The sequence below is a fragment of the Cyphomyrmex costatus genome, unplaced genomic scaffold (genome assembly GCF_001594065.2).
Source record: "Cyphomyrmex costatus isolate MS0001 unplaced genomic scaffold, Ccosl1.0 scaffold193, whole genome shotgun sequence".
NCBI lineage: Eukaryota > Metazoa > Arthropoda > Insecta > Hymenoptera > Formicidae > Cyphomyrmex > Cyphomyrmex costatus.
The window spans coordinates 2,302,131-2,314,881 of NW_017275965.1; the positions used below are offsets into that span (position 1 = coordinate 2,302,131).

At 29.4% G+C, this 12,751-nt stretch overlaps 2 protein-coding genes across 2 annotated transcripts; both read left to right on the forward strand.

Annotated features, from left to right (window-relative positions):
• Nucleotides 1-1,055: 1,055 nt before the first annotated feature.
• LOC108772678 (facilitated trehalose transporter Tret1) lies at nt 1,056-5,210 on the forward strand. The gene is made up of 4 exons (XM_018538256.1): nt 1,056-1,116; nt 1,401-1,672; nt 2,271-2,695; nt 4,538-5,210. Exons 1-4 carry the CDS (start codon nt 1,086-1,088, stop codon nt 5,160-5,162), a joined length of 1,353 nt encoding a protein of 450 aa, XP_018393758.1. The 5' UTR covers nt 1,056-1,085; the 3' UTR covers nt 5,163-5,210.
• A 2,179-nt stretch (nt 5,211-7,389) lies between these two features.
• Nucleotides 7,390-10,377, forward strand: LOC108772627 (facilitated trehalose transporter Tret1). Its single transcript, XM_018538198.1, has 4 exons — nt 7,390-7,420; nt 7,703-7,974; nt 8,904-9,328; nt 9,720-10,377. The coding sequence occupies exons 1-4, from the start codon at nt 7,390-7,392 to the stop codon at nt 10,375-10,377; spliced, it is 1,386 nt and encodes a 461-aa protein (XP_018393700.1).
• The last annotated feature ends 2,374 nt before the right edge of the window (nt 10,378-12,751 follow it).

The following is a 12,751-nucleotide window of genomic DNA, read 5'->3' on the forward strand; positions in this document are numbered from 1 at the left end:
ATGTTTGTCAAAGAGAAAAGAAAAGTTCATTTATTGTCAATATATCAACTAATATTAATATTGTGCTGATATTAATACGTATATATCTAGTACTAAATATTTAACGTACTATAGTTTGCTGAAAGATTAATATGTAAGCTTATATATTAATTATAATAAATTTCTTTAAAATGTTACAAAGTAATTATGTTGCTTTTTGTTGGCATTTTGTTATTTGTTCTTTTTTAATCCATCTATATATATATACTTATATATGTATATAATATTGATAATTATTTAATTCAGATACGAGATATTCTGATATATGTATAATAATAATATGATAAAAGGAAACCAACAAAGTTATTTTATTAATATTTTACAATATATATATATATGTTAAATATATACATATATGTATATGTGACATATAAAATATTGAAAATATAAATTTACACAATTGATGCACAACACGATATTTAATGATGAAAACAGATTATATTATATTTTTTGAATCTTTTAAAAATGCGTATTTAAAAGACGGTTTTTAATTAAGTACAGCCTTAAAATGTCATAAATGACATCAATCCGTAATCACAGGTTGGTTTTCTCACATAGTCGGTTTTTATATTCAAAGTTATCTTAAGTACGGTTTTAAGATCATAAATCAATCAGAACATCTTAAGCCATTAAGACCGGCATTTATAATGTTCTCATTTCCAGTTTTTACTTCCAGACTTTCTTATGTAATGTCTCTAAGATATGTTAATATGGCTCTTTGATTAGTTCAAACGACTATATTTAATATAGTCTTAAATATTATTTAAGTTACCTATAAATTCTGGTTAAAGAATCATATTAAAATCAATATTATCTAGAAACTAATAAATTAGTTTTCCTAACAATTTCATAAAATGTTTAATAAATATTAGGACATTAATATTCAATATTGTTTTGTTTGCTAATGGCATCTTTGATATTAATCTGTTGATACACTTTAGATAAAGCTGATAAGATATTATCTACATCTAAATAAGAACTTCGTCTATCATCGTTACAACTCGATCATTTGATATTTGTACGCGACAAATGGTTGTATCGAAAACATGAAGAAAGTATATCTCGCTGCTATAGCAGGTACGCCATTGGGATAAAATTGGATAAAATCTTGTCAGACATGGACTTTAATATTTTATTAAGCCAATTTTAAATTAAAATATTTCTTTAGCTGTAGAAATAAACGTCTTAGAATTAAAAAAATTTCGTTAGTGAAATTAACGAATAGAGAGAACAATTTTTCAAACAAAATCTATAAAAAATCATTATAAATTAACTTTATAAAAATTGTCTTCTTCTATTTAATTAATAAAATTTTTGATATATATTAAAGCTTCTTCAAAAAACCTTATATTTATTAATAGGAAATCTAGGTTCGCTGTCAGCGGGGTTAAATATGGGGTGGGCATCGCCATCCATGCCTTTACTGATAAATGGTGATGATGCTGGGTATCCTGTGCGTTTGAACTTGGCAGGAATCTCTTGGGTGACATCTTTATTTATTCTCGGTGCTGCTCCGGGTTGTATTATTTCTGCATTAACAGTAAATACCATCGGCAGAAAAAAAACTATGCTATCTTCGGCTGTGCCTTCGATAATTGGCTGGTTACTGATAATCTTCGCAACATCATCGTGGGTAATTCAGTGATAGCTATACACATTTATTGAGTACAACATCCGAATACTTTTACAAAATATGTTGGATGTGTAAATTATAAAAGCATTAAAAGTTAAAATTTTAAATATTTGTGAGTAATTATATCAATTCGATAGATATTATATTAGTTTATAATATTCAGAATCCTGATTGTTCTTATCTTTCAAACAAAGTTCTTTCAAGTTCTTTTTTCAATTTCTTAAAGTCTAGAAGTATGTACATTTCAGCAGTACATTTAAATTATAACTCTAGCATATAATCTACTTTTCTTGAATCTCTTTAAATATTTCGCGACTTTCAGTTTAAATTCCAGACTCTCTTGCGACTTTATCTCGTTGTAATATGAAATCAAACCTAAAATCTCAATCTTTAATTAACAAGAAATGTTTTTCTTCTTAGCAAAGCCTTCATTTGATAAGCTCATACAACGTGATTTGTATTTCATTTGATTACATTGAAATAAAAAAATGCTGCTATACATTCATGACGAGTTCAAAGGGCAGCTATACTGACCTACAATAAGTAAGCAAGTATATATGGTAGCTTGTGTTGTGTAAACTAGATATTTGCTTCGCAGGATCTATATATATCGAGGTTTTTATCCGGAGTGGCTATGGGCATGATAGTTACAATCGCGCCGATGTATTTCGGTGAGATATCGCCGGCTGACATTCGCGGTTATTTGGGAACCATGCTGATAGTCGCTACGAAACTTGGTATTTTGATCGAGTTCACAATAGGTCCGTTCCTTTCGGTGAGAAATCTCGCCCTCATCTCTTTGATGGGACCTTGCCTGTTTGTGGTCACTTTCATCTGGTTACCAGAATCTCCGTATTACTTCATGCGCTGCGACGCCAAGCAGAAAGCAATAAACTCCCTTGTTGAATTGAGAGGCACACAGGATGTCTACAAAGAGGCAGATACTATTGAGCAATCCGTAAAAGCCGATTTGGCTAACAAAGCTGGACTCCGTGAACTCCTATTTGTGTTGGGAAATCGCAGGTAAGACATCACATTTTCATCTATCATTATTAGATCTGTTTTCTGTGGCTGTACTAGTGTACTAGTAGTATTTTGGAATTTAAAGTGAGATAGATATATGTTTGATATTTGGCAAAAATGAGAGAGTTCTAGTGTAGACTGATGCAAAATAAAATACAGATCTGTCAACAATTTTAGCCAAAATTTGCAGAGATAAATTTTAATCAGAATATATTATTAATTTCTGATGACAGAAAGATATCAAACTTCACATAGATGAGTTTGTAATATTTATATCCGACGATCACGGTAAATTGCCGGAAATTCCCGTTAAAAAACTGATAAAAGACGATAGGAATCTATTATAATATCTGCCAAAAATCTTATCGTTTGTCTGTATCGTTTTACTCTTTATATTCCAAAAGAAGTGTTATCGTTTCCTATCATTTTTTATCATTATCTGGAAACGGATTTAATCCGGATGGAATTATGATAGCAATCTTATAGGAATTTATTATTCTTTATAATTTAGAAAGAAGATCTGTTATTTTTAATAATTTCTTAACGCGACGGATGATTCAAAATTTATCTTATAAAATTACAACAGAAATTATTGTGTAATAGATTATACAGTCACAACAATAAAAGTGAATATTTTTGCATCACATTATTATAATTAAAAAGTATTGTTATATTTATCATGCATGAATGTTACACAATTCAAAACATATCTTGTAAAACAATGGAAGTCGGAATGTACGCGAGCATTACGTGGTTTTGTTATCAAATGAATCCGGCGGAGTTCTATTTCTTTATAAGTAAAATATACCACACATACAACGCGTATATAGCATTATGAGATTCTTCATTAATATTTTTAATAAAATGATTCCTCGATAACAAATCCTGAAATTAAGTTTGAAGACGACAGTAAATAAAAGTGTCTTCGCGTTTCTAATTCTGTAACAAAAATTAATTAGAAATTTGATAATTCTTGAAAATTATGTGTGTAAAAATATGTTAATATAATAGTATCTGAAATATTATTACCAGACATCGAAACTTATAAAATTATAAATTTCCATAATACTCATTATTTAGTTTACTAAGAAAAATAGTAAAATGTAACATGTAAAGTTATGAAACGAAACGATGAAGAATTATTTATGGATTGACGATAAATGCTACGATTTTGAATGGAAAAAAAATGATAAAGAACGATAATCTAACAAATATAGGATAATTATGAAAGAAAACGACAGAGAATCGTGGATTTACGATATTCTTTTGTTAATTTCCGATTCATAAGCATAAAATACCGATTTAAAAGTAAATTCTATCGTTTCTTTTGATTTTTTAAACAGGGATATGGCAATACTTGTTTAATATGCTACAATGCGGATCTGCGGTAAAAACGAGCGGGATTTGCAACTCCTGCTCGATTTCTACTGCCACTGTCAGTCTGTCGTCATTATCCGCGCATTATTCTGCTTGCTCTCTGCCATCAATTTACTGCAGTATAACATATCAGCAGACTCTGTCGATATTAGATTCTGCATTTAATGCGAACACACAGATTGCTATGGATCTGCAGTGGGACTCTAACCAAATTTACTGTCAATCTGCCAGCAAACAGTTTGCGGTTATTCGCGAATCAATATGAAATATTCAGTTTTCTTATCATGACATCATAAATTAATATTAAATTATATTGGTAAAATATTAGATAAGTAAAAAAATTTTATTATTAATAATATTTAAGAGACTCGGAGTTATAATAACTTTTAGTAAAATTAAAACTATCGTTTTATTAACTGCAGTATCAATGATTTAATTGATAAATTCAATTGAATAATTTTACAGAGCTCTAATATCTTTGATGTGCCTGGCCATATTTCAACAGTTGAGTGGTTCTCAAGCCATATTGCAGTATGCTCAAATAATTTTCGATAAGATGGACAGTAATCTGGAGGGCAAATACTTTACTATGATAATAGGCGTTGTGCAGTTAACTTGTACAATCATCTGCATGTTCATCACCGATTGCAGCGGCAGGAAATTATTGTTGACGATCTCTGCCATCGGTTCGGCGTGCTCCACTGCCATGGTCGCAACATATTTTCATCTTCAATACAATTACGTGGATATCAGTAATATAACGTGGTTACCCGCTACAGGTGTAATCCTATTCATAATTATGTATGGCCTCGGTATGTCGGCCTTACCGTTCACCATGGCCAGCGAATTGTTCTCCATGAACGTAAAGGCTCTCGGTACTATGATAGGCATGATGACAATGGCAATTGCAGCATTTGTTGTGACGAACTTATATCTGATCATAAGTGAAGCTGCCGGTGTGCATACGCCGTTCTGGATATTTACCGCGTGCAGTTTCGTTGGTGCTTTATTCACGTTTTTCTACATACCTGAAACTAAAGGCAAAACGTTGGAACAGATACAGAATAAACTGCATAATCCGTCGAAATGAAAAGAATTTGAGAACGAAATATACTTGAACGTGTTAATCTTCTCTCGATGAATATTTGAAGAATATTCGTTTACAAAATGTTCACGTTTTATCGACGGAAGCAAGATCGAAAAATCTTTCGAGTAAAATCTAGTGGAAGCTCAGTAACGGATAGTTTTTAAGCTATCAAAGTGCATCAAAGATGTAAAACAGAATATTTGGTGTTGTAGATTTACCTTAAGAAATCTCATTTTTAAAAAATTTAATGGAATTAGATCTGACGAATATTACAAAAACATAAGCAAATTCATATATATAAATGATAGTTATACGAATGAGCAAATACCTTCATAATAAATTCTTTTTGATAGTTAGGATAAACCGGGGAGTCAAGGATCCTCGGGGAAAACGGTCCACCACTTGTATCTCGGTAATAACGCATTTATTAGAAAATTCCGTCACACAGTTCGTTGCCGCCTGGTATCTCTCAGGAAGCTTGCACGGATATGCCCGCCCTTGTAGAAAAGTACTGAGCACTAGGAGATTTTGAGGCACTACTGTACTACTATCAGCGCAGTAGTGCTATAGTGTAGTAGTATATGTATAATAGTGCTGAGTAGTGCTGTAGTACAATAGTGCTTCAAGATACTCCTAGTGCTCGGTAGTACTTTTCTACAAGGGCTAAGAGGTGGAGTTTTCTATCAACTCTAATCAATAACGTGAGATTTTTGAGTATTAAAAGTATACGTGAAAGGGATAAAGGAAATTGAGGTACGTGACGATGACTCGAGAATCCGTTTGGAGGTGAGGCATATAAAATATTTGAAAGACTGAATTTCAAAAGGACACTTAAGAGTAGACAAAAAAAAATCGTTAAAAGGGAAGAAACAATAGATGAAGCAAATAAGACGAATAGCCGAAAATAAGGTTTTCAGGAATATTCAGGAAAATATATGTAGAAAACTTTATACTTAAAACAAATTCTTAAATAGCATATACCAGGTCAACTTATTTATTTGTGAACGAGCTAATAATAATTATTACTAGCTAATAATACTTAATACTTAAAATGTGACTTAACAATAGTTACGTAACAGCACTACTGCGTTGGTGTAGTAGTACAGTAGTGCTGACAATGAGTAGTGCTGTAGTACAGTAGTGCCTCAAAATATTCCTAGTGCTTAGTAGTATTTTTCTACAAGGACGTGCGTTTGAGTTGACTCAATTTTTTATCAGGAATAATGCTATATGATTAGTGAGCGGTATTTTAGAAACATCCTATATATATATATAATATATATACACATACATAAAATCATATATAATATGTTAATAAATTAAAATACGTCATGATATTGATAACTTGAACAGATTTTATAATGTTACGTCGTGAGTTTTATGTATATATACATATTGAAGTATAAGTATCATCTGTAAAGGTTTGTGTAAACGTATAATTAATGTTATATAAATCGAAATAATAATTATATATTTGATAAAAGAGGAAAGAAAAGTCTATTTATTATCAATATCTATTAGTATTAAATGCGTTAATATTAATAGAATTAAAAGTATTGAATATTAATTAAAATATAATTTACTCTAAAAAATAAATGTAACTTATTATAATTGTAATAAATTTCTTGAAAACATTACAATCTAATTATGCTGTTTTTGTTGGCATTTTATTGCCGTTTATTTATCTTTTTTATTCATTATATTGATAATTTTTTATGACAGATATATGCAAAATATTCTGATGAGATAATAAGATAAAAAAACCAAAACGGTAATATTATATAATGCTTTTATCAGTACGATAATTTATTAATATTTTGCAGTAAACTATGTACATAACATAAAATTTATTTAAGGTATAAATTTGCCTATAATTATACATAATACGATATTTAATAATTAAAATCATGTAACAATTTTTCAAACAAATTTCCAGACAAAATACATGTTTAAAACATGTCTTTTTAAGACATCTCTTTAAAATTTTATAAAAATATAGATGTTGTAAAGTCGTTTTTCTGATTACTTTATAAGACGTTTTGAAAATTTTACGACATTAATAATCCCTTTCTTATATATTGTCTGTGATAATTACAATTTTATATCTACCTCTTGAAATGCTTTAGATGAAACTGATATTATATTATCTGCATCACTTGGATAAAAATTCTCTATCCATCGTTACAAATTCATTCATTTATTATTTGCGACAGGCGATTGTAGCGAAAGCATGAAGAAATTATATCTCGCTGCTGTAGCAGGTATGTGTTTATATTGGGATAATTACAGAATAGAAAGAAATTTCTCGACAGAGTTGCTGGATATTTATTTAATGATTACGTAAAATAAATTAATCGCTTTTATAATTGAAATTTATTTAATTCACTTTTATTTAATTTGTTTAAATAATCTTTTAGTTTGTGTGCTAATTAACTAATTTTTGCCCGAGATACTTTGTAAAATTATCTTCTCCTGCCTAATTAATAAAATATATGATATATGATATGTTAAATCTTCTTTAAAATAATCTATTATTTTAATAGGAAATTTAGGTGTGCTATCAGCATCCTTATTTTTGGGTTGGGCATCACCATCTTTACCTTTAATGATACATGGTGGTGATACTGATTATCCTATACGTTTAAACATAGAAGAAGCCTCTTGGGTGACATCTTTAATTAGTATTGGTGCCGCCGCGGGTAGCGTTATTTCTGCATTAATCGTGAATATCATTGGCAGGAAGAAAACCATGTTATTTACGGTTGTACCCTCAATAATTGCTTGGTTGTTAATAGCCTTCGCAACATCATCGTGGGTAATTTAGTAATTGCAATATTCATTAAATATATTCGAATATCTTTTACAAAATAATTTGTTGGATGTATTGTATAAAAACATTGAAAGTTAAAATTTAACATATTCATGAGATATCAGTTCTATATTGTATCATGATCCAACTAGAAAGGATTGATCAATTGATGTCAATCAACGTTGAATTTGCAGCGTTGATTCGAGATTGATCGATTAATTATTTCTGATTCGGAATATTCATAATTACGATTATTTTTGTCTTTCAAGAAAAATTTTTTGAAATTTGAAAGAAACATTTTGAAAGCACATTTAAGTTTTACACTTTAGTTTCTTATATAGTATAGTTTCTTATATAATATAGTCGATTTTCTTTGAATATTTCGTAACTTTTAGTTTAAGTTCCATACTTTATTTGTCTGTAATTACAATGAGAAATTTGAAAATTGTTTACAATTTTTTATAATTATAACGATAATTAGCATGTAATTAACGAATAATTACAGCGTTTGATTCTACTGTAAGAAAAATTTATAGCAAGAGAATTTGATGTTACAAAATATATTTAAAATATATAATTGTGCAAACTAAACATTATTTGAAGAAATTACTATATCTCTCATTTGGACGATATATATTTACTAGAGTATTTGTTTTAATTTCTTATATAATTAAATCCACAAAAAAGATGATTTTCTGAATTTTGTGAAAACTGAATAAAACTTATGAACAAATATGTAGATAACAGATATGCTTAAAAATTCCATATATAAACAAATATACATGTAAAGTTTCTGTGTAATATATTATATTCCATTAAAAAAAGAGATCACAATATATCTTTTTGAATCCGGAAGATAAAGTTGCTCGAAGTATAAATGATCAATTTAGTCTATTCAATCTCTTTATTTTTTCTATTCTTTCTCTGTTTTCTAGGAGCTATACATATCGAGGTTTACATCCGGAATAGCTGTGGGCATCATGTCTATGGTCACTTCTATGTATGTGAGCGAGATATCGCCGGCTGACATTCGCGGCAATTTGGGATCTATACTAGCAGTCGCTGGGAAACTCGGTATTTTGATCGAGTTCACGATAGGTCCGTTTCTTTCCGTGAGAAATCTCGCCCTCGTCTCTTTGGCGGGACCATGCTTATTTCTGGTCACTTTTATTTGGCTACCGGAATCCCCATATCACTTGATGCGTTGCGACACTAAGCAAAAAGCCATAAACTCTCTTATTCAATTAAGAGGTAAAGAAGATGTTTACAAAGAGGCAGACAGTATTGAGCAATTTATAAAAGATGATTTGGCTAACAAAGCTGGTTTTCGTGAACTCTTATTTATACCAGGAAATCGCAGGTAAGATGTCAAACTTTAATCTGTGGCTTTATTAAAATTAATTAATTAAATTTTAATTCACGAATCATAAAAATTCTCTCTTTCAAAGATTTCCTGTTATCACGAATAAAAAATATTAGATATTGGATTTAAAAAATTTACAAATAAGTATTATGTATAAATTATTTTTTATGTATGTATAAAATAATTATATTTGTAATAATTACAATCGTTGGAGAACATTAAAAAGTTTTTTTATTAATTAATTTCTATTATGTCTATATACATATAGATATACATATATAACATATATAATGCTTAGAGTTATAATAACATTTAATAAAATTAAAACATTTTGATAATAGAACGATCCAATTGATAAATTTACTCGAATTATTATTATATATTACAGAGCTTTAATAACGTTGCTATGCCTGGCTTTAGTTCAACAGTTGAGCGGCTCTCAAGCCGTAATGCAGTACGCTCAAATAATTTTCGATCAGATGCACGGTAATTTGGAGGGTAAATACTTGACTATAATGCTAGGCGCCATGCAACTAGTTTGCGCGATCGTCAGCATGTTCATCACCGATTGTAGCGGCAGGAAGTCATGGCTGATGATCTCCACCATCGGTTCTGCATGTTCTACTGCCATGGTTGCGACATACTTTCATCTTCAATACTATCACGTGGATACCAGCAATATAATGTGGTTGCCTGCCATTGGCGTCATCTTATACAGAGTTATGTTTAGCCTGGGTTTGGGAGTGTTGCCGTTTATTATGGGCGGTGAATTGTTTCCCATGAACGTAAAGGCCCTCGGCATTATGATGGGCACAATGATGATCCATATCACAGCCTTTGTCGTGGAGAGTTTGTATCTGGTTGTAAGCGAAAGTGCCGGTATGCATACGCCATTCTGGATATTCACCACATGCAGCCTCGCTGGTGCTTTATTCGTGATTCTTTATGTACCTGAAACCAGGGGCAGGACACTGGAGCAGATTCAAAAGAAATTGCACGGCTCGTCGAAACAAAAAGAACTCAATTTTTCTACGACGAATATTTGATAAATATTGATTTGCGAAATATTCGCTTTTTAATTGAGAAAAGCTTTTGAGGTCAGTTTAAGTTGAAAAAAAATATTAGATTTTGATAAATATTTGTTTTAATATTTGTAAGTATCTAAATATTTACTGCACATATACTCATAGATATTTATTGGGTATAAAAACTACTAATTTAATTTTGAACTATTATTTCTTATATTGAGTAAATATTTACTGTAAGTACATGTTACTCAGAGTACCATTCAAAGATATATGTATTAAGATTTAGTATATTTTTTCAGTATGTACTTATCTCTACAATATTATTTTCCTTATATAAAGTTTTTTGCTGAGATATTAAATTTCCTGTCTTGACGATGTCAAATATGTTTATATTTATAGTTTATAGTCATTGTACATAGAGTGTAGTAGTTTATAAAAAAAGTTTGTGTGGTATATTTTTTTAACAAATATTTGTTGTTATTGTAAAAAATATAATATCTATTCATGTTGCGCAAAACATACAGAGAATTGTATAATATCTAATTAAATGTACAGATTGCTATTCACATATTGCTTTTATTATTTTAACTTTGACGATTGCTAATAAAATTGAAATCATCATTCTTCATTTTGAAAGTATTTTCACCGGACAAATTTTATTAAAATGTGTACATTGTAGTTATAAGGCTCTTGTCAAATGTAAATGTTATTATATTCAATTTTAAATAAAAATGCTTCTTTGGCTTTATAAATAAAAATGTCTTAGAATATAATATATTTAGAATGAAAAGGATTTCGTAAATAAAAAATAAATATTTGCAAATAAAATCTATAAAAAATCTTTATAAATTAAATTTATAATAAACATCTTTCTTCGTTTTCTTCTATCTACTTTATTAAATTACTGATATATACTTTATTAAATTACTGATATATACATATATATATATATATATATATGTATATATTAAATCATCGTCAAAACTTTTTCAAACAATTTTTATAGGAAATTTAGGTATGCTGGACTTATATTATATCTACCTACATCGGGCGGACATCATTATTATTACTTTTACTGATGAATGGTGATGATGCTCGTGCGTTTAAATTTGAGAGAAATCTCTTGGGCGACATTTCTTTATTTGATATCGATGTCGCCGTGGGTTGCGTTATTTCTGTATTGATGGTGAATGACATTGGCAAAAAAAAAACACCATGTTATTTACGATTACGTCCTCAACAATTTCTTTGTAATATCGTCGTTGATAATTTAATAATTGCTACATTTGTTAAGTACAACTGAATAGCTTCTACAAAATAATATGTTTTATACTAGGTCATAATACTCTTTCATTTCAAACAAAGTTTTCCCAAGCCTTTCAAAATTTCTCGAAGTTTGGGAGTACATTACAGAAGTACATTTAGATTGTACACTCTAGTTCTTAACGGCATAATATACTTTCCTTTGGACCTCTTTGAATGTTTCACAACTTTCTGTTTAAATTCCAAACTTTATCTTGTTGTAATATATGTATAATCAAACTTGTAAGCACGATAGTCTTTAATCGACAAGAAATAGTTTTCTTTTTAGTTAACAAGCCCCTTGTTTGAAAGCTAATATTAACGTTAGACAAATCAGCTAATTACAGATGTAATAGAATTCAAGGAAATAGTGCTTTTAACAAGAAAATTATTCAAAATTATTTACACAATTATAACTTATAACGGTAATTAGCTTATGACGTAAAGGATGACTACACGTGCTTTACTGTGAAAAGGACTTGTAGAGAATTAATTGATATCGGAAAATATTTAAATGTAGTATACAATTGTGCAAATTAAACGTTATTTGAAAAAAATAAAATAAAATAAAAAATGCTATATATTTCATTTGAACAATATAATTTTATATTAAAAGATACGTAATAAAATTTCTTCAAAAATTGATTTTGAATTAAACTTATAAAGGTATATGCGATATTCAATTGCATAGAGAAACAAATATGTTTATAATATAAATACATATTAAGCTCTCATATAATAATGTTACTTTTTAAAAGAAAGAGGAAGACGGTGGTATTTTTTTTAAATGTTAAAAATAAATTGCTCGAAGTAAGGATCAATTTGGCTTGTTCGATTCCTTTATCTTTCTGTTCTTTCTCTGTTCGCAGGAGCTATATGTATAAATTAAGGTTTTATATGTCCGGTCTGTGTGGCTATGGGCATCGCTTATTCAATAACATCAATGTATTTTCGCCGGCAGATATTAAGGGTATTTTGGGTTCTATGCTGACGGTTGCTGTGGAATTTGGCACTTTAATTGAGTTCACGATGGGCGTGTTTCTTCCGCAATGAGGAATTTTGCCCTCATCTTTTTGGCGAGACCGTATAT